The sequence below is a fragment of the Saccoglossus kowalevskii genome, chromosome 2, assembly GCF_978046115.1.
Source record: "Saccoglossus kowalevskii chromosome 2, keSacKowa6.1, whole genome shotgun sequence".
Lineage (NCBI taxonomy): Eukaryota > Metazoa > Hemichordata > Enteropneusta > Harrimaniidae > Saccoglossus > Saccoglossus kowalevskii.
The window spans coordinates 20,608,859-20,635,800 of record NC_140642.1 but is presented as its reverse complement, the minus strand read 5'-3'; the positions used below and the strand labels follow the sequence as shown (position 1 = coordinate 20,635,800).

Here is a 26,942-nt window from a genome sequence, read left to right as displayed (position 1 = left end):
GAGTTTGGGGGAAGAAGCAGTGTCGTTGTGCCATACTTGTTGCGCACAATCTTTAATTCTTTGTGTGAACTGCGAAAGAAACACACTTTTCGAGCCTACACCTTGGTTTAGCCATACATGACCGAATCCAAAGCGAAATAGAGCTACAGATTGTGAATTTAAGCAAGACTTCTAAATTAAATCAGGTTTGTACAACTAAACAGGTCAGTTATATTGTACATGTGTTTGCCTAAGGGGCAAGACCCTTCAGTTTTCTCCAGTAAAGTTAGAGCAGGATATATCATATTTTGATCATTTGAATACACATGTTTTTAGCTTGTAAAGGGACTAATGTTTTACATATTTGAAAAACAGGAATGTAACTTTAATACTTGTATAATAACATTTTATGGCTTTAATACTACATGTACTATATTAACCACAAAGTTCCTTATAAAATGATACAACATGAATTGCACGAAAGTTCAATACTATTGAAGCAATATGTCTAAGCCAGCTTTCAGAACAACACAATTTATTTGACTTACGAGTAACAAGTCATTACAATAAAGACATGTGGTTCATACAAGGCAGTGCAGATGTCTTCATTTCTATACTTCCATATTTTAACACTTTTATGTCAGCCATATTTCATGTACAACTTGAAAATTATACACGCTAATCACGCAAAAACTTGGTTGATAATTGCATGTTTTAGTGATTAAAGATTATAAGATACAAACAATTTCAAAGTACATTTTCACAAATATCTTAAAAAAATAAACGAGCAAAACATACGACTTCATATCAATTAGATGTCAGAGTTTGAAGATGAGCGGTCACGAATTGATAGAGTTTATGAAGGAAGACAACAATGCCAGACATTTAGCTCTATACCTTTCTCTTCATTTAATGGGCAAGGTAAGCAGTTAATTATGATAATTAGTAAATTAATATTTGCAGTGCAATACAAAACAGTTTGGTTGAAATTATCAAACATTTTACTAACACCACTGTCAACATTTGTCGCCACCATAAAGTTGATTTTTTTTCTTTAAATATTTTTCCACCATTGAATGTTGCTCCAGTTATTTTCATGTGTAAATTGCAAGTGCTGACAGTTTTTGTGAAATATTTTGGATGGATGAAAACATGCATTATTTTTTTCAATATTCTTGTTCAATACTGCATAATGTAGACCAAACTGGTTTATCAAACTGTAACTTAACAGTCTTTATTAGATGAAAAATCAAAACCACAATTGCGTATATGCAGTGATTGTTTTTGTACATACCAGTGCATTTGAGAATTCCATTGCTGAACTGTACTTGAATGTGAGCTACAAGAAATCAGTCCAATGTATTTATCAATACGCATTACCAGACAATACCAAAATTTAAATTTATAAAATGTCTGCACTACACAAATCAGTCAAAATAATTGGAAGTCAGAGCGAATTTTACAAATAGTGAGAGGAGTATATGCAATATTCACATGTCAGATGTCTAACACTTTCTATACAGTCAACTGTTCCAGTAATCGCAAAGCATGAACTTTGCCATGTACAAATGACGAGGATAGCCAGTTCATTGGAGTAAATAAATACCTAACCACTAAATGCTATGTTACATGTGCAGGGGGTTTGTGAAAAATAGAAAACAATACAAGACAAGAAACATTGTACTCTTTGATTTAGATTGTCTAATCCACACGTTAAATGCCCAGATATGCTATATGTATTGGATATATTGAGAGTACCGGTATCACAACTTTGGCAGTAATCTAGGACAGAAAAGGACATTACATAATCGCATACACTTCTAATAGATCGAATTTGATACTCTGATTATTACATTACACAAAGCTCTACTAAATCAATCAATTAGCCATCCAGGAGCACTCACTCATTGAAACAAACAAGATGGAGGACAACAAACGTGCTTTAAACATATTAGCCATGATTAGGTACTCTCCACACAAGATTTGAAATAAAAAACATATCTTCAAAATATATATAAAGGAAGAAATGAAATTTAGGGAATTACCAATTATCATATACATTTCTCAACATGCTATATACTTTCTGAAAGTCTGACAGAAAATCTTAAAAATATAACAAAATTTAAAAAACACCTGTGATCAAATTCACTATCAATTTTTGTCACCCTTCCCAATGAGCTGAACTTGCGCATACAATCCCACATTTGTGTTTCTTGCACATGAAATTTAAAAAAAAAAAAATATTCACCTGCTGAATTTATATTCAGTGTAATATGGAGTTTCAACAAATTAGTAAAATCTCATGGCAAGGTTACTTTAATACTGGATTAAATCTAATAAGGGTGAAGAAAATTAGAATTTGGTTTGACATTTACAATTACAAAATGTTTCTTCAGGTTAACCTTTTCACCATCAGTTCCCACAGATTTAATCCAGTTTATAGACCACACTTTTCTTTCAGAAGATTTGGAAAAATGACCAACATATTTTTTGAGTAATAACAGAAAATTGACTCAAATTTTCCCCCAAAATATTGAAAAATATAAGATAAAAGTATAGAAATATTTGGGTGAGAAGGCCTGATGGTGAAAAGGGTAAAGAAAACCATTGGCAGCAATAATAAATGACACTTGAAATGTCATGCCAAATTAGCATATGGTTTATAAGCATAGTTGCATACAATTTTGATTTATCTATTTATTTGCAGTCGGTCATGTGATAAAAGGTCATCTTTATCACCTGATATCATTAATTCATAGAGCTTGTTGATACAGACGACGTCATGGACTATGATTTGTGGATAGTACTAGCCTGTGACATCACATACACCAAACAGGTGATATATGTCATCCCTCCACTTTTAATTTCAACACAACCTAAAACTAAGTTTCACACCTAAACACAAACATGTATCCCTTGGTTCCAGGATTCAATCCCCGAAAATAACAAGCACCAATTTTTAATAACACTAAAGGCAACTTTTTATTACTTTTAGGTAGCATTCTCTAAATGTAGGCTAAAATACCAAATAAAAGACAAGCAGCCTGTCAGCTGAAATAGCTCAGCAGCTTGTCATGCATAGTCTGAAGGCAATCTGATTAGAATACAAAAGTTGAATTGAAAATATCCTTGAACTGCAGATGCTAAAAAGTGTTCGCATGTGAAATGAATTTAATATTCTTTCAAGTTTACTAAACAACCAACATGCCGCTATTTCTACCTCAACATTGCTCATGCTACTTAATAAGATTTATTCAGAACAGATTTAATAAATATGTAAATTAATCAATTCATATTCAACTACACAATGCATGTACAAGTTTTAAATTCATTTGAGCTAAATGTTAGACATCAATGATTTAAAGTAATTACTAGTAATCAGTATGCAAATTAGCTAATTAACACATGCGATTAATAACCACGAAGCATTAGACATTCAACTGCAGTTGATCTTGAAAGTGATCTTGAAGTTTCAACCAATTTGAGCCGACTATTGCGATATCAACAAAACAAACTAGGAGCAGTTAATTAGTATGCAAATTACCTAATTACTATACATGATTAATAACTAAGGAGTACCAGACATTCAAAACAAACAATATCCATGTACCAAGTTTTAACCCATTTGTGCAAACTGTTAGGATATCAAAATAACATGCTAAAAGTAATTATTTTTATGCAAATTACAAAATTAATATGCACTTTTTTTATCATCAGATCAGATCCGTAGTGTATGTGTACTAAATTTCATTCCAATTGAGATATTAGTGGAAAAAGATTTGATCCATCCAAACAGTGGTATGACATTAAGCAACCCATTGTGCTTTGCACACAGGAGCCAAAAAACAAGGTACAGACATAAAAAACATTAAAGCATTTTCAAGAAGAAGTTTTTTTTACAAATATATTCACTGAAATTAGAGAATTAAAACTAACATCATAAAATGATAAAATTTGAGAGAGTACCACCAAACAGATGTACCTATAGCAAATATCTAAGCTCTATGGTTTTGAAAATGCCAAAAATGTAAAATTGACGCCATCACACGACAATCAGTAATACAAATAGCTACAAATTTAGAATTGAAAAATCGTTCATTTCAGAGAATTATTTAGTTTACATTGACACTACATACAAATATTCAAGTTTATTGAAAGTGATAGAAAATAAATTTGGATTCTATGCTATTGCTTTTTGAAAATATTAGTGACTTTATGAAGTCCTGTATCACAATACAAAGATATTATAAATAACTTTGGCATGGCAGACATATTTCAATTTATGTTTTTGATATGATAAGCATTTCCAGACTGTTTTGAGAGGACTGTCAGCAAGTAATATATCCATATTTCTAATGTCCTTGTATACAATATTTGCTCTATTAGTAGCGAATGCTCTTGCGTAAATGACAATGGTCAATAATTAATAATAATCCACTAATAATTCAATAAATTAAACTGTTGGTTTACGTAAGAGATGTGCTTCTAACAGAGCAAATAGAGTATCATTTGGCATTAAGGTCGGTAATGCAGAAACCGATTGCATATGTATTAATATATTTCGAAAACTTTTGTAAATCCTAAAAATGCTTCAAACAACTGAAAATCAAAGATAAATATTTATTTTTACAAAAAGATAATTTGTTTAGCATCAAGTAAGTTTTTTAACCACTTAGTACAATTCACACATATTTCATGAATACACCAGCCGTCAATCTATGGGCATTTGCTCTCGCTATGTCACTCATTTCTAGGTATGATGCTATAAGTCACTTGATCTCCAGATGATTAACAATGCTTACGCTGATATCATTAATTCAGCCAATCTACAGCTGACCACACTGAGATATCACTAGCAATATACCTAGGCACAAGAGAAGTAGTGTATAGAGAGTGGCACCACATATATTCTCGGCTATTGAATTGATGACGTTTTCAATAAATATTTGTGTTAAAAAAATGATTTCTTTTTTTTTTACTGTTTTAAAATCGCAAGAAAGATTCCCTATACAGTGAACATGCAGGTACTGCGCCTTTTCAATATTTGATCATTTCGGGTCGAAACTGATATTTACGACAGCTTTTCCAAAAAATAAAATAAAAGAGTAGCACCTGAAGGTCCTCATTCATATGGTACTGAAAATAGTTATTTTAGTGAATATCTTAGGTAAACTAACTAGAATCTTCTGTTTTTAGGACAATGGCATGAGTGAATGATAGAATGGGGAATTCATATGCAAATTAGTTCAATTGATATGCACAAATTTTATTTTTCTCATATTCTTCTATATCAGAACACTAACATTTCTTCTGAATTGGGCAACGAGATCTCAATATACTAGAGATTATGCACATATACCAATTAATGAGTTTGTATGTCTGTACTTAAGAATTCATAATTCATTTGAATTCATTGCTGAAATACAACTATAATTATGCTGAAATATATGTAATTAATTTAATTGATATGCAATGATTTGTACACAAATTCTTGACAAAGTATCTAATACTAAATCTGGTTTCAAATAGATGACTGGTTCTTCAGATATTGGTGAATAAAAGTTGTGTACAGACAGACAGACATTGATAATATTGATAAGACATAGGCCCCCAATTTTGTGCTCTGCACAACAGAAGTACAACACATTAAAAACAAAATGTAATGTAATATATTTAATTGCACAGAATGTTGGCAATGTGGTATCAAAAACTTCAAGGTGATATAAATTAAGCACAAATTAATGGAAGAATTTTATTTCTGGGGACTCTCTTCATCTTCATCTTCCTCCGCCTCCTCCCTCTCCTCATCTTTTGCTTCTTCATCTTTCAATGACTTCAAAGCTTCAACTTCTGCCTCTGCTCTAGCTTTCTCTGCCTTCTCTTGTTGCGCTTTTAGGGCACGGAGAGCACGTCGAGCGGCTGCTGATTTGGCAATACGATAGTTTCTTCCAATGCCGCGATACGTTCCTTTCCCTGCCACTGTTACTGTCACACGTGTTTTTCCATCCATTGTTTTCTCTGGTAAACTGAAAAGCAAATAATATTACACCATGATACTAGGCCATAATTCAGAAACCTCATTCTTATTTTTACATGAACATGTGCCTATATTTCAGATTGGTTAATAACTTGCTAGTTTTTAGAAGTCCAATCCTACCAGGCTTGGAACCCTATTATTATCATTTAAATCCACACTGAACGGAATGGTCTCAAATTTTCTTTTATGATACACCCTAATGTGAACTGGTGCACCTGTCTTTCAGAATTTTGATTCATCCCTTGGTTTGACTGTTATATCGGATTGAAATTAAACTGGAAGTGGCCAAGGGTTTTGGCAATCTAAATTTTTATGACATATACTATAACTCGTGTACAATAGATATCAGCAATAAAAACTTAGTGGGCATGTGACTTTTTCTGCCATGTTTTTTTTCCTGAAAAGTAAAAAAAATGCTTGAAAATCTTCTCTAGAACCACTGAACACATTGTTTTTGAAAACTCTGTTCTTAGCATCTTTGTGAAGTGTATTAAAGTTTGACAATTTTTTTTACAATAGAACACATGGTTTGGTCGCCATTTTGGATTTCCAGAGTACCGGTAGCTTTTTTCACTGATGCCACAGTTATATGATTATATATTGAATGCATTCAGACTGCTAAATTACAATTCAAATCAGTCACTTGGTTTGGCCACTATTTTGTGCATTTGTTTCTCATGAGGAATTTAACCAAACAACTGATTATTTGGCATGTAGCATGTATGACCAAACCTTTTTATGAAAAAAATTGAATAATTTTGGTAAGTCACATGGTTTGGCTGCCATCTTCGATTTCTGGCAAAACTGTCCTTCATTTTGGACATTTGTCTCCTGTGAGTGCTTTAATTAAGCAACTTGATACTAGTATATTGTGTGTAGCTGACATCTTGGATTTTCTGCTAAAATGTTTGACATTTGTTTCTTTTGAGTGCTTTAACTGATCAACTCGATATTTGGCATGTAGCATGTATGGCCCAAAATCTGTACAAGAAAATAAAATACTTGTGATCAGTCACATGGTTTGGTTGAATTTTTGGTAAAAATGACCCAAATTTGGGCATTTGTTTCACATGAAGACTTTAACCAAGAAATTTGATATTTTGTATATAATATGTATAGGGGAAAAAAAATAATCAGTCACATGGTTTTGCTGCCATTTTGGATTTTCAGCAACAGTGCCGAAATTTTTTACCATTTGCTTAAATGTAATATATTCATAATACTGCATGCAATGATTGCTTATAGACGGCACTGCACAACAGAAAACAACCTGTCACTTGACTCGTTTGAATTCCGCTGATGTTGCTTGCGGCTTTAATTTTGATAATATATTCATTATTGAACCCTACACCATCATGGATATCAGCAAAATTCTTCCATATTTTGATAATTTACTTCCTTATTTAATGCCAGAGGTTAAATGCCAGAAGACAACCTAATGTCATCACAATACATCGGCTGTACGTTTTCAGACCTATCTTTTTAAGATGAGCGATCACTCGCAGGTAATGCATTTATACAAAATAGAGGAGCTAAGAAAACCCTCCTCAAATGTTTTTTTTTCAATCCAACACATGCAAAATTATTTCTTGACACATTGAATTCCCTCCCATAACTTACCTCAGTACGTTTAGGAGTGTAATTTTTCACTCGCCAGCCATATTAAAAAAAATAAGATCTAGTTTTTCTTTTTCTTGTTTTGAAGGGCCTTTGAACTCACTCCACGGCTGACATTCCAAAATTGAAGTAGTGGAATTAAAGGCTAACAGTTACCTAGTTTTTTTTTGCTGAAAATCGAAACTACTCATCATTATGTATAAAAAGAACTCACCCAAATCTAGCAGTTTCTGGTTCCATTTCTAACAGTTCTCTGACAGGAGAAATCGGCACTTTAGCAGAATACTTATCTGTGATGGGAAAATATTTACAAAATACTCTTCAGTGTGTGACCAAAGAAGTGTTATATAAACATTACACTGATGCAATTAGCATTCATTAAATAGAAATAGTACATGCTGATGCAGAGGAGGAATGAGCTGATGCAGAGGAGGAATGAGCTGATGCAGAGGAGGAATGAGCTGATGCAGTGGAGGAATGAGCTGATGCAGAGGAGGAATGAGCTGATGCAGAGAAGGAATGAGCTGATGCAGTGGAGGAATGAGCTGATGCAGTGGAGGAATGAGCTGATGCAGAGGAGGAATGAGCTGATGCAGAGGAGGAATGAGCTGATGCAGAGGAGGAATGAGCTGATGCAGAGGAGGAATGAGCTGATGCAGAGGAGGAATGAGCTGATGCAGAGGAGGAATGAGCAGATGCAGAGGAGGAATCAGCTGATGCAGTGGAGGAATGAGCTGATGCAGTGGAGGAATGAGCTGATACAGAGGAGGAATCAGCTGATGCAGTGGAGGAATGAGCTGATGCAGAGGAGGAATCAGCTGATACAGAGGAGGAATCAGCTGATGCAGAGGAGGAATCAGCTGATGAAGAGGAGGAATCAGCTGATGCCAAGGGGGAATTAGCTGATGCAGAGGAGGAATTAGCTGATGCAGAGGAGGAATGAGCTGATGCAGAGAAATCAGCTGATGCAGAGGAGGAATCAGCTGATGCAGAGGAGGAATCAGCTGATGCAGAGGAGGAATCAGCTGATGCAGAGGAGGAATCAGCTGATGCAGAGGAGGAATCAGCTGATGCCAAGGGGGAATTAGCTGATGCAGAGGAGGAATGAGCTGATGCAGAGGAGAAATCAGCTGATGCAGAGGAGAAATCAGCTGATGCAGAGGAGGAATCAGCTGATGCAGAGGAGGAATCAGCTGATGCATAGGGGTATTGAAGGAAGAGATGTACTCAGAAGACGACTGGTTATTGAGCAGTTACAGCACTGATTCACGTCATTTTCAATTAGATACACAATAATACACATCCACTAATTTGCAGTAAACAACCATTCTTCGCTGTTCATTTAGAAGCTAGTGTTGTATTCCAGGTCAACTACATGAAAAACGTTCAATAAATAAGTTAACCCACCAAAAAAGGAAGGATATGGAATTTTTTTTATTTTGTAGTCTGAGACACTACATTCATTGAAATCCCATTACGTCACTTGGTTGAATAAATCATACGTACCAATATGTGGTTTCATCATAGTGTAATAAACTCTCCAGACAGCATCTAACGACATATTACTATCTAGGTATATAGCACCAGCCACAGATTCAAACACATCACCCAATGCTTTCGGCACTTCGATATCTTCACGCTCTTCCCCGTCCTCCTCTTCGTCTTCATCATCCGAGAAATTACTGTTCAGCTAAAAAATATAGAAGGAACTAGATAACTTATTCTCATAGCAGCAGGTGTGTGTAAACCAGTGGATAACATTATGGACAACGTAGTGCACATTATAGGATCAACGCATACAATACTCGTACGATGTAGTGCACATTATAGGATCAACGCATACAATACTCGTACGATGTAGTGCACATTAAAGGATCAACACATACAATACTCGTACGATGTAGTGCACATTAAAGGATCAACACATACAATACTCGTACGATGTAGTGCACATTAAAGGATCAACACATACAATACTCGTACGATGTAGTGCACATTAAAGGATCAACACATACAATACTCGTACGATGTAGTGCACATTATAGGATCAACGCATACAATACTCGTACGATGTAGTGCACATTATAGGATCAACACATACAATACTCGTACAATGTAGTGCACATTAAAGGATCAACACATACAATACTCGTACGATGTAGTGCACATTATAGGATCAACACATACAATACTCGTACGATGTAGTGCACATTAAAGGATCAACACATACAATACTCGTACGATGTAGTGCACATTAAAGGATCAACACATACAATACTCGTACGATGTAGTGCACATTAAAGGATCAACACATACAATACTCGTACGATGTAGTGCACATTAAAGGATCAACACATACAATACTCGTACGATGTAGTGCACATTATAGGATCAACACATACAATACTCGTACGATGTAGTGCACATTAAAGGATCAACACATACAATACTCGTACGATGTAGTGCACATTAAAGGATCAACACATACAATACTCGTACGATGTAGTGCACATTAAAGGATCAACACATACAATACTCGTACGATGTAGTGCATATTATAGGATCAAAGCATACAATACTCGTACGATGTAGTGCACATGCTCAACCCACTACTTATGGGGCATTTCTATTTTCAGGGTCTGGTCATGTTCGGCAAAGTGCCCATCCCCTCCAAAATATCCCAAATTTGATGAGTCAAACAACCTGGTCTTCAATCATTATTTGACTCTCAGAATACCGAAAATCGAATTTATATAATACAGCATAGATAAAGACCAAAAGTGAATATGTTGTGAATGCATACAATCTGTTGAAAACCGTGAAAGGCGGTAAATACTTTAGTGTAATGGTACCTTTCAAAAAATTGCTAATTACCAGATTTTTCGTCAAAATCAATTCCAAAAGATTGTACTTTGACATCGTTAATTTCGCATTGCGTTTTGCTGGAGGTGCTTGGCTAAGCATTAACCTCTGGAATACCCTGGTTACTAAATCGAATGAGTACAGTATTATCTATTTCAATTTTCATTGGTACATACATTAAATTGACCAGGAGAAAAATTTCCTAACTTACTGCTGCATTTTTTAAAACAAAACATTTGATTATTTTCATCATATTGTAAAATGCATAAATTATTTGCAGCATTTTAATTTTGCTAACGAGTAAAATGCATGTGAAATAACATAGAATGCTGGTAATCTTGCGAACTAAAAACACAGTGAATATGCTAAAAATATCAGAATAGTGAAATCAAATGGTTTTACACATTTCTACAACTGAGAGCATGAAACTGACTGAATATTCAGAGTACACAGTTTAATATAATATACAGTTGTGAAATGGGAGAAATAGTCAATAAATTATTATGTATTTGTGCTAAATTGCATTGAAAAAAAAAAATAGCCTTCAATTCCAGGGATAAAACATTATATGTTTAACCTTACCTGGGAATCTATACCCTGAGTTTCCTCTGTCGCATGTTGGAATTTCACAAAGTTGTCGATAACATGGAAGAGCTCCGGAGCTATTGCTTTAAAATACTTGTGATAGTCGTATTTGACGGCCAAGGAAGCAAAGATTGTGTTGTTGACAAGAGCTGACCTGAGATCTGTCAAAGCGCCAGGTGAATGATGCTGGTGATGATCGTATAGATGCTTTGTTATGAGGTAGTCAAGAATAGCATCCCCAAGAAATTCAAGCCTGAAAAAAAAAGGTTTGAAAATTGTTAATTTGTTTTTGAATCTAACAAATAGCCATACTTCATGGAATGTAATGTAAAAAGTCAATCATTGCAAACAAAATTATTAATGATTTTTGTATTACGATTACTGTAAAATATTTTATTTTTTACTATTTTCGTTGAAGGGACAATACAGTGAAAATGAAATCTAGTGAATATACCTTTTTTTCTATATTTTACATTTCAACTCATGAAATTCGGTGAAAATAAACACCATACAAAACACACGAAAAATCCTTTCAGCGAAAATTAATTCCAGCTAAAATAAAGTATTTTACAGTACACTAGCATCTATGTGTAAAGTTTCGGGGAATAATTTATATTATCTATCAGGATACATACTTTTATAATCGCGTATTGATTTGGTTGTGCTGTTTATGGTGATAAAAATGAATAAATAAACCGTTGCGAAAACTCTCCAGTGACTTTGATGTTTCACAAATGTAAAATGCCTAGTTTTCAATGGGTTTAAATTTCGCTGATTTACCATTTGAGGCATATTCAGCAGGTTTTAAATTCACGGTTTTATCATTTAGATAATGTGTTCTATGCTAAATTTTACATATTCACTGGGTTTTAATTTAGCGCATTTTCCAGTCAGCGAAATAAGCAAAATTAAAACTCAGTGAATAATTAACCCCTTTTACAGTGTGCATGAGTTAACACATTATCTGTTTCATCAATATCCCTCGTGGGAAAACTATAGCTGCACTACATCGAGTCTGGTGCACATATAATTATTACTATTGTTCAAATAAATACATTTTAAATATACAGGTATCAAAAAAAAATTGCATCACTCGTTGAAGTTGCATGTGCAAGAAACCTAAGCTGATTTTCTTAAATTTAGAGCCAGTGCTTAACAAATAACTATAAAAGTTCAAATAATAAACCTACCTCATCTTATAGATTTGGATTATATATTTTTGTTTTGTCAAATAAAGTGATAAAAGAAATACTAGGCCACATGTCAAGCAGTTACTTCCGTACTAAGAATGAGGTACTATTTGTATAATATTGGTAATAACTGTCAATTTCAGCAATGACTGGAGTATTGTCGAGTACCTGATTGCAACCTACCTCTGATAACAATCTGTTACGGTATTGTGATAGTAGGAAGCATGCGTGAATGCCTGTAACAGATATGCTTTATCATTGAAAGCATAATGAATCCTTTCTTCAAAGCTCTCAAATCCAGACAACAGATGTTTCAATCTCTCCTCTGCATGGGCAACGTTTATAAACAGTGGTGAGTTTGGTGGTTTCAGGTGACCATATCCGACGCTGTTGGGTTGATCATTTTCAGTTACCTCTCTGCTCATTTTTTCCTCTGTATTATTGCCTGTCGACTGTATTCCATTTTCAACAATGCCTACTGAATTTGAAGTTGCATTTTTCTCATCTTTCAATGAAGGTAGAACTTTTATGCCAAGCCAGGACATGAAGAGTAAGGTTCCACGAAAACCGCATGACACTAGGTAACATCCTATGAGTGATTCAACGCAATCGGCAACGCTCTTATCAGATAAGCTCTGCTCACTGTGCAAGTCATAGGGCACGTCCGGCTCAGCTTTGAAATTCTCCACAGTGTCACAATTTCCCCAATACCCAATCTCAAACCCACTCTCAACTCTCACAGGTTGTCTTTTTTCAGGAGGCAGCACTACGTAGCCTGGTGGAAGCCAATTCACTGGTGGGTCGAACAGAGACACTACCATGCGACTTGGTAAGCCATGCTTCTTTCCAAGTCGATAGAGATTCAGATTGCTCACCTGTTTGCTTCTCATGTAGGACAGTTTGCCCTCATGCATACCAGGGTAGGCACAGTACAAGTACGTGGTGACAGCCTGCTTGAGGAAAGAATCACCCAACATCTCCAGCCTTTCCAGGTTGAAGCCATCACTGGCATTAGACATAGTCAAGGCTTGCAAGATCAATGCAGGATTTGGTCCCGGCATTGTTGTTAGTTCGTCGTCATTCGTGGAGTCGTCCAGCTTATCTGGAGGAATCAGCGGCTCGGTGTAGTCATTCTCATAGATCGTCCCCAAACGTTCCGAGGAGATTTTCTCAGTAGCCGCCTTATGCTTCAAGCTTTTGGAGAAATCACCAGTGGCAGCTTTAAAATCAAACGTGTCCATCTGTGCAAATATATCAATATCTAGCTCATCGTCCTTTGCATCAATAGCTGGTGCCGGAATGGTCACAGGTGCAACACGACTGCTTGTACCACTGAAAGAGATGAGATGCTGGACATCAACAACAGAGTCGTCCCAACCAGAATCATTTTCAATTGAATCATGATCAATATTGTTAAACGTTTTGATTGGTTCTTCACCATCAGGCAACATTTTAAGCTGGTTCAATGCCTGCAATGTTTCATCCCCAACCTGGAATTCGATAGCATCACTGAAATCGTAGAAGTCTTCATCATCATCGTCACTGGTTCCGGTACTTTCTATTTCATCACTGTCACCAGCTGCATCCCTGATGTCTCCCACTGCCTGTTTATTTATCTCGAACTCATCCCAACCAAAACTCAAGTCATCAAACTTGAAATCATCGGAGAGCTTCTCAATCCCGACTTTGGCTTCCTGTGCGACGAGGTCGCGTACCTCAACAGCAATCAGCAGGCCATTTAATCGATACAGCATACTTGGAAGGCAAACTGCTTTTCTCCATAAAGAGCCAGGAATAGGGTAGATATAACACAGCTCTGGTACCAAGAACTGCTTATTTTGTAGATTTTCCTGTTTTTCCTTCTTTGTCTGCGCCGATGTGACAGGTAGAGCTTTGCCTTTGTGGTTAAGGTAGCGCGGTGTTAACAGATTGAGTCTGGAAGACATGTAATCTACATCTAAGAGATGTTGAGAGGCAGTCGTCACTTCTAAAGCATACCGTTGAAAGTAGTACTCGGCAAAGGTTGGATAAAGCGTGGATGGAAATTTACTGATCGGCGAAAGTTCAGATATCTCAGCAACATAGTATCTCTGTGGTTGATCAAAATTGCGATAGGTTGGTGTCACAACAGCATCTTCATATTTAGCAGGATCAAAAGTGTAAGGCGCATTATTAGTGTACTTGACAGGTTTGGGGTTATCCAAGTCACCACTGCACTGACTGATCAATTCGAGAAAAGACCAATCAATTTCTTGGATTTCCGCTCCGTATAAATCAATATCTGAAAAATAGAACAAAATAACACTGAATTTTAATTAAACAACATATTGCTACAATATATGGGTATAAATGTTACCCAGTTTCTACATTTTTGATTTCCACAACTAAAAAAGCATTACATGTATATCTCAATATTGGCACTAGAGGGCAGTAACACGAATAACACATCATACTTATTTGCAGTAATTCAATTTACTCACCTGACAGTAGTGGCACTATGTAGTATTTGGAAAGAGATTTGGCGGGATCAAACTTCATGGAGGGTTTCTCCAGTCTCAGTACCTCAGAGAAGATGCACTTGTGGAATTTCCGGATCTGGATAACCTTATCCTTCGGGATACGTAGTCCCGATGATGCTAATTCCATGGAGACAGTTACTTTCCCGGAACGAGTATACACTGGAAAGCTGGGAATCTGAATGAAGAGACAGGAACAGTCCAAAATCTGTCTGATGGTTCCTGAGAACACTTGCCTAATTTTTTGTTGAGTACATATTCTAAAACCCCTCGTGAAATTTTAATTTTTTTTAAGGACATTATGAATTGTATGAATGAAAAATATGTTTTCAATTATTTACTTTCTCATCTGGCCCCACCTCCCTTTCTCACATACAGTAACTAAGCAAAGAATAAACCAGAAACTCTGCAACTGTGAAATAAACTCACCCCGGGTATCTTTTTTGAAATAAGAATCCCAAATCCTTGTTCACTGTCTTCGGGACAATACAGCTTGCGGCCACGTGTGTTGAGAATATCCGGTAATGGCAGTGCTAGTTTCATCTTGATAACATACAGATAACATGGCTTATTAATGCCTGGCAAGCCATTCTGCAAAGAATCTGCCACCTGAAGGAATCAAGCAATGAAAGCATTGCCTAGGTTTGTAATCTGAGGTCACCAGTATGGCATTGACAGAGAAATTATTAACCCATTGAGCACCAAAGTAACACGCATAATTTTTCAAAAATTTTGATCAAGAGCTGTAGGAAATATCAAATATCATGTCCATTTGTTATAAAACTAACAAAAGAATATTCTAACAGGAAATAGCCAACGACCAACAGTGATATTATGAAAGATCATTGCAGTAATTTGAGACAAACTACTGTTTTGCTCGTTTTCCTGATGTTTAATTTACCTTTATATTATGTTCATTTTCTAAAAATTAATTTATGGCTTTTATTATTCGCCTTAGAGATTGGTGGTGAAGGAACATAATTTGTTGTAGCAAATTCTGAAAATTCTATCGATGAAGAGCCATTGCTCAAAATGTCTTGTTATTTTAAATAGTTACTTAGGACAATGATTACCAAATATTATCTACTATATAAAATTTATTTTACATAGTGGGAAAACAAGAATATGGGAAACGGTTCCGAAGGTGCTAAATACTGGACATGTAATCAGGGCGTATGTTTTAGTCAGGAGTTTTACACAGTTCGTTTGTACATTTCAGGAGCAAATTTAATTTGCTTGGATAAAAACATCTAGGGTTTCCCCACATTCATCTCTATAAAACAGGAAAACTCAGGGAGCTTATAAGCGCATGTACATTAAAGACATTCCTTTTATCTCCATTGTTGAATCTGAAATGGTGTATTAATTTACATACACGGGAAACCCTTTTTCACTCTTAGCCTGGTGACAGGGTATACTCTGTAGCATGCACTATAACATTTTGTTGATGTTTTCTCACCTGCTTACAATAATACTGTCTTCTCTTTGTAGTACCAGGACGTGGACCATCTGCATCCATTTCTTCCTCAAACATGTCTCTATCTTCATAAGGAACTACTTCTTTACCGACCGGCAGTAAATTTTCATCAAGTTCACCTTAGAGTCACATGACATTGAGAATTAATGGTCTTGCATTACAATCTGATTCCTCATAGACAATGTAAACTTGAAAAGCGAGGATTTTTTACATTTACTGTCATCGCCATATTGTTTTGGACACTGAAAAAGCAGCACCGCCACCCAAGTTTCTGACTGTTTCCTATGTGCATCTCAAGACTATGACATGATTTCAAATGATTATATCTACCCATTTTTACAAGAATACGCTGTTCAGCTAAATACGCGCAGTATGCCAGTAACACAAAATATTTCTTAGTGTTATGACACAAACTAGACATACAACAGTGACAGTGTTCATTTAGAAATGCTTTTTAAGGAAGCTATGTGATGACCAGCAAATAATGAATCAGATATTCTGCTATAATTATTCCACTACGTTACATAGACTTACCTGCTTTATGTAAAAGTTCACATGTTTTCAAAGCTACAGCCATTTCGGCAAATTTCTTCCCTTTCATTGGTGGACCCTAATTACAACACAAGTAAATTATGACAGGTATTTTAGCTACAGCCTTGAATCGTTGAATTTGACAACATTCAAATTTGTCCCGACGATGGACACAATGTTCACCATGAATGATAACAACTAAGGTTCCATGGTCAGGTGTTCATGCCATAATAAGTGCTGAACCTGATAACATTTTAGTGTAATGGCATTCTTGATGTTGCATTTAAATCAAAATCTGCCAAAAAGACTGATAATTAACCTTTTCACCACCAGTTCCCTGTTTTCATCACAAAGTCACAAAATAGTCCTGTTCAGTGTCTTCATTTTCCTTCCGAAAATTGGAACCAAGATAGCCAAATTTTTTGAGTAAAACTGAAAATGGACTCGAATTTTGTCTGTTGACTCCAAAATTAGGATTCATTTCTAGAAATATTGAAGAATATAAGAAAAATATGCAGACAAATTTGGGCAAGTAAGTCTGGTGGTGAAAAGATCACATGGGATATTTTGGAATTATTTAAATTATGAAAATAACCCGAACAGAAATGACTGGGCACGAACAGCGTGCGATATAAACAGTGCAAGTAAACAGAACGAAGCGAACTGGCTACAAGAATCATGCGCAGTAGAGGAACTAAACAAACAAACAAAGCTATGCAAATGAAAAGTATGCAAATGAATAATTAACAATTTTGAACTACCTACAAAATACAACAATTATTCACTGGCAAAGAACGAACCCGACTCAAGCGAATTGGCGGCAAAAGGAAATAAAAAGTTAGTTTAATTCTGCTGAATCTAAAATTACATTTCTGGCATACAGTGAAATACAGCATTAAAAGGCCAAAAAAACGAAAGCCGTCAAAAGCAAATGTTCAAAGTGTCAGATCGACTTGGCCAGACTTGATAGCAGCGCGAATGCATGATGCCGTCCTGAGGCGACGACCGAATGAAGATTCCATGTAGAGCAGGTAAGCTTGTGAGCGCCAGTCACCTTGCGCTTTAATTGCTTCAGGGTCTGCGCCCGACTGAAATGCGAAGGAGGCACCTCCGCGACGAAAGCTGTGACCGGAGTAACTGTTTGGGTCCAGCCCTGTGGAGCTGAGCAATGATCGCAGATGTCGAACAAAAGACTGGTAGGTCAAAGGATGCAGTCTGCCGGTAGATGACGGCGCAAGGAACAGGGGAGCTTCTGAAGGTGCTGGCAACATGTCCACCATCTGCTTGTAGGCTGATACTGGGCAGAGGGCGGAGCCAGGGATAGCCAGGATGGGAATGTGCAGAACCCGTTCGCCGAACTGTATGGTTTTGGACCATGTGATACGGATGATCAAACCTGTGGTGTTGTATCCGACGCTGCCCCGCGAGAGATGAATGCGGGCGTCATAAGCTGGATCTGAAGGGGGCACCAGGTTGGACTTACGCAGGAACGAAAAAAATGCGATGAGGAAAGCGGACCACAGCGTAACGTGAAGCGGGCGTGTAAAGTCCAAGAGACGATGAATTCGAAGAAGGATATCCGGTGTGATAGGCAACTTGCGGCGAGGCTGGTGCGCTGATATACGCTGTATTCCCCGGAGGACAAGGCGCAGTTCGAATGAGTCGAGTGAAGGTGGGGTCTCGGAGACGAATAAATGCAGCAGCCGAACGCCGTTGAGGTAGTTGCGGATTGATGCCGTGCATGAAAACGAGCGGGCGAGGAACTGTGTGTAGCGAATAATCGTTCGTGTTGTGGCTGGAACTGGCTGGATGCAAAAGAAACGGCAGAAGAGGAAGAATGCACGCCATTGAGTTGTAATGTTGCGCAATGAACCAGAAGCAAAAGCTGAGTGGAGTGAGCGGGACGCCTGGCGGTCCAGATCGGCGAGCGGAGCTTGACAATCTGCAGGAGCGAAAAAGAAAATGCTACAAGTTACCAAGGATGAATAAACTGGAACGTTTCCTGAGGTACAACGACTTCTGAGATGCCAAAGTTTGACTGTAGCTCTTCCACACGAGACTTGTAAATGCCAGATAAATGTGAACGGCTTGGAGCGTCGGCAACGTTGCTCCGACCGGGGATGTGTACAGCCCAGAGATTGAATTCGAAACGTGCTTGGAAGTATGCAATCTCCCGCAAACAGCTGAGTTCGAAGTCTGAATGGGTACGATGAGAGTTGATCAATGCAACCGTTGTAGTGTTGTCAGAGGTTATTTGCAAGCGAAGCCCGCGCCAAGTATGGGACCAGAGCTTGAGTGCGACCACGACTGCAAGCAATTCCAATGCATTGATAGACAAACCCATGTTGATGATGTGTTGTGGGAAAGGAGAGCGAAAGAACTGGGTAACTGAGACTCCGCCGCAGCCTGAAAGGCATGCGTCTGTACACACGACAGTATCTGGCGGGGACCAAGGTTGGGTGTGTATGATAGAAACGCCATTATAGTCCTGTAAAAACGTCTTCCACCATAAGAGGTCTTTGCGAAACTCTGCATCGATACGGGTGCGGGGATGTTTAGCAGAGAATGTGCGAAGCGTGGACAGCATGCGGGAAATAAACAAGCCACCCGGGCGAACGCAATTTGAGACATAGGACAAGAGACCGATGAGACTTTGTAATTCTGTGCGGGAACAAGAGGAGCGATTGTCCCAGTTGGATAGTTCTTCATGAATTTGAGTGAGTTTCGCGGCGGGTACGGCAATGGTCATGTTGACTGTGTCAAATTCAGAACCGAGAAAAGTCATACTAGTAGCAGGAGCACATGCTTTAGCCACGGATTCTTGAAGGCCGAGCTCGTTTAGCAGATTCCCTAGACTCTCAAAAGCCGCAGTAGCGTTGATTGGTAACTCTGCTCTGCCGAAATCGTCGATATAATTGATCACCTCGTGCCCTTGGTTGCGTAGGATGTGACGCACTGCGTTGGTTGACCGTTGACACATTAAGGCCGCTGTGCGTAACCCGAAAGGTGGTGAAACGTCAAAGTAGTATTTCCCTTTCCAAGAATAGCCGAGAAGGTGGTAGTCTCTCGGATCCACGCGAAGTTGACGGTATGCCCTGCTGAGGTCGCGTTTGTAAAGGAGGCAACCGGAACCAAGTGTACGGATGCGATCTAACATGGAATCAACTGTAGGATATCTGAGCTTATAATCATCCCCGATGTAACTATCCCCTGGGATGCCGTCGTTGACCGAGTAGCCTTCTGGAAAACTTAAGTCCACGACCACGCGACGGGAAGATGAGCCCTTCTTAGCCACGGTCATTAATGGTGAGGTAATGAGCGGGTGTGACAATGGCGGAGTGTCGAACAGTCCAACAGATGCGCCGAGAGATAGCTCTGATTCCAGAAAACTGTCCACGTGCTCAGCGAAATGTAAAGCCGAGGTGTGATTCGTTGTGTGCGAAGTAGGAAGAAAGTCGCGCGAGTAGTTGATGGGCCAACCAAATTCTAAGAAGTCGCAGATGTCATCGTCGTAATTGCATAGTAGATGGCGCCAAGACTGAATGTTCAGACCGGAAGAGACCGGGATGCGACAACCTTGAAAGTTATAAAGGCCTGAAGTGGAGATTCTGCGATGTAAATCAATGTAATGCTGTGCAATACTGCCATCCATGTTAGAAATAATATGATCTGGCGGCACAGAGTTTCTGGGCGACAGTGACAAATGATCAGCTGATGATGGAGAAGTTGTTGTTGTTGTAGTTGATGATGTCAATGACGAGTGTGTAGCCCTCGACCTGCTTGTGTTGTGATGAAGTGCGGGGACGAAGTTCGTGTCGCTGAGGACCGCCTGCGATGTTGGCGCTTTGATCATGCTTGATGTCAGTGTGGTTGTTGACTGACCGGCGAGAGCGAGGGATTCGAACTTGTTATTATCGATGAAGACTGTGGTGCTGAGCTTGCGTAATGCTGTGTGCGTAAGTGACAACGGTGATGTGGCTGCTGGTGGCGTAGGTGTGGAGCCCCCTGAGATGCTTGTGATGACTGAAAGTGTTGGGTCAGACCCGGTGATGTTGTTGCTAACCGAATCGAGCGAGATAACACTATCTGTATAGGCGTTGATCTAACGGGGAGGTTACAGGTCGTTGACGTGATGTCTGAGGGCTGTGCATGGAGTCACGAGGAGATTGGTTTGTCGCGGTGCAGAGATGACATGGACGTGCCTGACTTCTGTTTGCAGTCCTTTTCGCTGTGATTATTAAAGCGATTGCGAGTGACATAGCAATGATTGCAAATGTGTTTAAATTTGCATGGATCAAATGAGCAAGAACCTTTCTCGTTGAAAGCTGTGCACACTAATACGGGCGAACCGTCCGGGTTGGAGGTATTTCTGTTGCCGCTGTTTGTTGTCCATTTCTGGGTGACTGATTTCAACTTGTCGGCTGAGAAATCGAAAAACAGTTCTTTCACGTCTGAGTAATCGCTGTCCCATGTACGTCTGTTATCATCGATTAAACGAGCCACTGCCGCGTGATAGCTCCGGACAATGGGCCATTTGTACAATGGTAGTTTAACAAACAAATCGTGCAGGAGACGTAACCGGCCCTTTTGTTCTGCTTTGGGCATGGATGGATCCTGCAGTAAGAGCGTGTAGCCCTGTAGAAATTGTTCAAGTGATAAGTCGTCGTATTTCAGTTCATGTGAAGAAAAGAATGATGGAACAAACTGTTCTGGAGATTTCAAACCGGGCAACTTTTTCCCGGCGTGACGCCCGGGGGAATTAATGAGACTGTCGCGAATAATGTACTCACCCGCTGGTTCTTTGTTCTCAGCCTCGTGTCCTTTGTTCGCTCCAATGGCGTCGAAGTATGGTGACAAATCGTGGTCAACCTGCGATCGGAGATTCGTCATTTTGCGAAGTTCCGCTAGTGAAATGTCAGAGATTTGGTGATCAGAAGGCGATGTGCCCTGTTGGCGCGTGGATGATAGGCCTGTGGTTGGTGGATGTGCGTTCAAGGAACAACTTTTGAATTCCGTTTCTAGCTGGGAGATTTCCGCCAGTAATTTTTGCTTTGCGATTCTCGCCAACAAGGATTGTTTCCGGCGTTGCAAAATAGCTAACTCGGCATGGTCGTCTTCATCCCCGTCTGAAAACTCGTCAAAATATCTATGTGGTTCCGCGTGTGAGACTGTGGGCGAGTGACGTCGGTGCTTCGAGGTGGAAGGGGACGACTTAGGGACGGCAGTTGAGCTGTTCGGTGAACGGCAGTTCTCTTCCTCCGGCGGTGGACCGGTGCAGAATTTTCCGTGCTTGCCCCAGGTGTGAGCTTCCACATCGAGCTTGCAGCCAGAGCATGTTGAGCGCCGCTTACTTCTTGGCATAGCGAGAAAGTAAATTGAAAATAACCCGAACAGAAATGACTGGGCACGAACAGCGTGCGATATAAACAGTGCAAGTAAACAGAACGAAGCGAACTGGCTACAAGAATCATGCGCAGTAGAGGAACTAAACAAACAAACGAAGCTATGCAAATGAAAAGTATGCAAATGAATAATTAACAATTTTGAACTACCTACAAAATACAACTTACAAACACGCGGTATGGATTGTAACAAGACGTTGGTGCACATCATTCATGTTTGTGAAATTTACTCTATTCTAACTCACCTGGACGGGTTGCCTGAGAGGCGAGTTGATTGGCAAATACAATATGGATTGATACATGTGTGGGTCTGTATTTGGCAGTTGTACAGTCTTGCACTTTGGCGTCAGATGAGTAAATGCATCGCTTGGCAATTTGGCACAATATCTGTAATATCCAAGAGAGTGTGTGACATTAATGGCAAAGATTGACTAGCCATGACAAAAATAAGGTACTGTAAATTCATACACTAAATTGGCATCAAAACTTGACCTAATTACACAGTGAGAAATATAATTATTTGTATGTACCGGTAATTATTTGAGGTACTAAGACAGTATCAACTGTTTGAATATCGCCTTTTGTAATTTTTCAAAAGATAAACCCAACAAAATTTTGACCAGGCACCTGTAGTGGGAAATTATTTGTTTCAAAATCAACTTTTTAAAAGAAAAAAAAGCAGCCTGTCAGCTGATATAGCTTAACTGTTTCAGATGCATGAGAAATAAATATAAAATAATTCAGTCAAGATAACAAGAATTTTCACTAAAATGCCGGTGAGAAAATTTAAATTATTGACTTCATGAAGTATTGTAGAATACTTTATTTTTGCTTGGAATTTATTTTCGCTATTTTCGCTGAAGGGATGATTCCGTGAAAATAAAATCCAGCGAATATACTTTTTTTCCAATATTTCAACTCATTAAAAATCAGTGAAAATAAATTCCATACAAAACTTCCAAAAAGTCTTTTCAGCGAAAATTAATTCCAGCTATTAAAATAAAGTATTTCACAGTAATCTGATAGAAGAAGAAATCAAATCAATCTGACAATGGTCCAATTAAAGTCCCTGCATATACAATATCAAAATCAGGCTGGTGATTTTCAAATACACTTCAGAAATATATTTTTTCTTTACTAACTATATAGTTATCAATATGAAAATCCACATATCCACCCAAGGCATCTACATGTAATATATTTTAAAGGCAATCAGGCTAGCTGTTTATAATAAAAGTTGAAAATATCACTTTTGACCAAAGAGTGTAAAAAGTTGATTTGGATGGACAATTAGTTATATAACTAGCATCACAGCATTTAGCATCAAGCTAAAGAGTGTGCAAAACATTCAATGTTGCTGGGAAACAGAAAATGAAGAGAAACAGTGTGGTCTCACCTATTAATTAAAGGTATACTAGAACTCATGGTGACTCTAGCTCCACCTTCTTGTTTATTTGGCGTGTATTGAGGAAGCAAACTGTCCACCATGTGAGCATCAATGTCTTCCTCCGCTGGTGATTCTTTCCCATGGCAGATCCTTTCTAAAATCTGATAAGAAAAGCAGAATCATGTAATATATCTGTCTACATGAATGGCTCATATGAGCTTTATTTAGATATATATATATATATGCTTATTAGTACAATTACATTGTATAGTATTCATAAACTATCTATCAATGAAGTCCAGTAAACATGTCCACAGTGCAAAATTGCACCCTCAATGAGCCTGTCCAAATTACCTACAATTAGGCTGTCAATACGAGGTAGTCGTGCAACAAAAATAAGGATTATATTTTGTCATACATGGAAAGACACATTAAGATACACTATGGCAGCTGCACTAAGACCCTTGCTGACATGTAAGTATTGATATTTGTGTACTACTGGTAATAATAGTAGTTCATTTCTGAGTTCTAGAAAATAAACATGTCAGGCTTTATGGATTTTTAACAGGTTGAGTCTTAACGCTACAACATAAACAATGAATGAATACATGTTTATACATCACATCATCAGGAGTAAGGAATTATAGCCAACCACACTGTTTGAATATATGTGTATCGTGTTATCAATAGTTGTGTATTTACACAGCACAGGGATGATACGAGTAACAGGTAAAAAATACCTACTGAATGAGCAACAACTCCTACATGTGTGTACTCACCCTGTCAATAAATTTGTACTGTTTTAGATCCTTGATAAATGCCTCTTTCTCTTCATCGTACACCATCATTATGAAGAAAGACTCGGGCGCCCTCGCTCTACCTTTGGATTGCACATATGACCTGTACTCTCGCATGCTGTCAAAACGAATCACTAAATTACACTTTGGCACATCCACGCCTTCTTCAACAACACTTGTGGCAACTAGCAGGTTTGTCTCATGACGGCGAAATCTGCGTAGGACCTCCTCCTGTTTTTTGTACTCCATGTCAGGATTGACAGATAGGGTTGACTTTATGCTGCGTCCGGTGATGTAACTGGTGGAGAGGTAGGCCAGATCTGGGTCCTGTTTGCTGAGGTCTTTGAGAAGTTGGTTCAGCACTACTGCGGTGTAACGTTGTTGCACAAACACAATACCACAGAGGGAGGAGAGTCCAGTTCCTATATGCTGATCACCATAGTGATTTAAGTGTTTATGTTTATGTTGTTGTTTTCTCCCTGATGGAGTATTGTTTTCCTGAGTGGTGATACGGGAATTATTAACAGCTGGTGCAGAAACCGATGAGTTGTCTTCCACTGCACTGACTTCAGTATTAGAGACTGCATTACAGGACGCCAGCTTGTTATCCACTAGAACATTGTTTGGAGGCAATTCCATGTTTGTATCAGATGGAGTATCAGCTGTTGAATCATTGCCCAAAATGCCATTCTTTTCTACGCAATCTTGTTTCTCCACAGGTGGATTTTCTTCTGGTTGTGGTTTGAATTGCTTTAAAATCTCCAACAGTTTCAGCACTTTAGGGGTGACGTATTTAAGATTAACTCTTTGTGTACTACCGAAAACTTCAGTACACCGCATGTAAATGAACCGCAGAGTGGTCATTGCAAAACGTATGAAGAGTTTGCTTAACCCCAAGGTTGAATGGAACTCCACCTTTTCTAATTCTCTTATCATCACCTGGCATGCCAGGTTTGTGCACCATGGGCCTAAAACAGACAACGTACTTTGGCACTCCAAAAGAACACTCTTAGGAATTACCCTTGGATCTCTCTCGTTATCTTCCAAAGTGAAACTGCAATCTTCTAAGAACATTCTAGCATTTTGAAGAATAGTGTTAATTTCTTCTGCCAATTTATTTTCATCCTGGAATGCCTGGCAAAGAATCACAACTTCTTTGGGTCGAGCGCCGTATTGACCAACAAGTGTACTGTCTGTAGCTGTCTCGGCAGTCCCCCTCATTGTCATTTCAAGTTCGCCCAACTTCTTTTCCAACCTTGTTGGATCACACTTTCCATTCAGAATGGAAGATGTCAAACCTAATATTCTTGGGTAAGATGTTTTGGGGCAAACATCGTAGATCTTCATAATCTCTCGATATGGATGATTTCCTATAGCATGATGGCATTCGTCAAATATCATCAGATTTACGCTTGACAGACTAATCATTCCATGAAGTAGCAAGTCTAGGAAAATCTGACACGTCATCACAAGCACTTGGTGTTTGCTGAACTCTTGATTCCATTTGTCTTTCTTCCATAGATCTACATCCATGGCATCAACATACTCACCGACAGTCAAATCAGTGTGTGTACGAATTACATTGGCTTGCTGTGACACCAACGGCACTGTTAGTACAAAGAGGAAGAATTTAGTAAAAAGCTTACGAGGTAATTGCTACTGTGAAGCAGGTTGCTTTTACCTGCACCAACTACATGTACTAGCATTGTTAATAAACTTTATGTAATGTGTTAAAACATCAAGCAGTATCATTGATCTTTTCCTCGGACCGTATGATTCTTTGTAAGGGGTTTTACCAAATATTTTGGTATTTTTTGACCATGAAATCCATTCATATTTTAGCAATTATATTGTTTAAAATTGTCAAATTTTCAACATTCAGTGTGTATACAAGGTTTCAGGCTGAAAAACAACATGAACAGTATGTACAGTGTACACTCAAGTATTTTGTACCCAGTTATAAAATTGATTCCATAAGAGTGAACACACAGATGTATATCATTATGTAAAGTTAGTACCTTTAAATGATACAATGTCATGTAATTATTCTTGTAGTGAGTTGAATGAAAACTTACCGGAATTGACAAGGAAGAAGGTCATTTTGCCACCATCGCCATTATCGTAACTAGTTCTTATCTGGTGAGCAAGTTCTTTTATTAACATCACAGCAATAAATGTCTTGCCAGAACCAGTTTGCAGACACACAACAGTATTCTTGTCCAGAGCTCGTTCCAATAGCTCCACCTGATATGCCCGAGGTGTGAAGTTGTGAATTGTCTTCTGGTGGAATAACTGCAGATCCTCGCTGGTTTCAATCTGGATGTCCATGTCTTGGGGCCTTTCAGCTTCAGTCTCCATCATGTTGTCATACTCTTCCATATTTCTCAACTTCAAGCTGTAAAGCAATCAGATTCAAGTTTATTCTACAAAGAAAAAATTGTAAGCCAACTGACACGAGTGTGAAAACATTGCAGATAAATGAATCCCTGTATCACTATATACAAGGAAGGGTACATCCAAGTGAATACCGGGTACTGAGGAATTCACTGCTTCAAATATTTT

General features: G+C 38.2%; 1 protein-coding gene across 1 annotated transcript; it reads right to left on the bottom strand.

Moving 5' to 3' along the window:
• Window positions 1-497: 497 nt before the first annotated feature.
• LOC100369641 (endoribonuclease Dicer-like) lies at window positions 498-26,520 on the bottom strand. Its single transcript, XM_085492645.1, is given in 13 exon segments — window positions 498-6,005; window positions 7,848-7,923; window positions 9,140-9,323; window positions 11,078-11,333; window positions 12,454-14,533; window positions 14,724-14,964; window positions 15,216-15,395; window positions 16,246-16,382; window positions 16,798-16,873; window positions 22,442-22,583; window positions 23,593-23,744; window positions 24,363-25,987; window positions 26,456-26,520. Coding segments are annotated over 13 exon segments (5,448 nt in total). The 5' UTR covers window positions 26,481-26,520; the 3' UTR covers window positions 498-5,731.
• Between the last annotated feature and the right edge of the window lie 422 nt (window positions 26,521-26,942).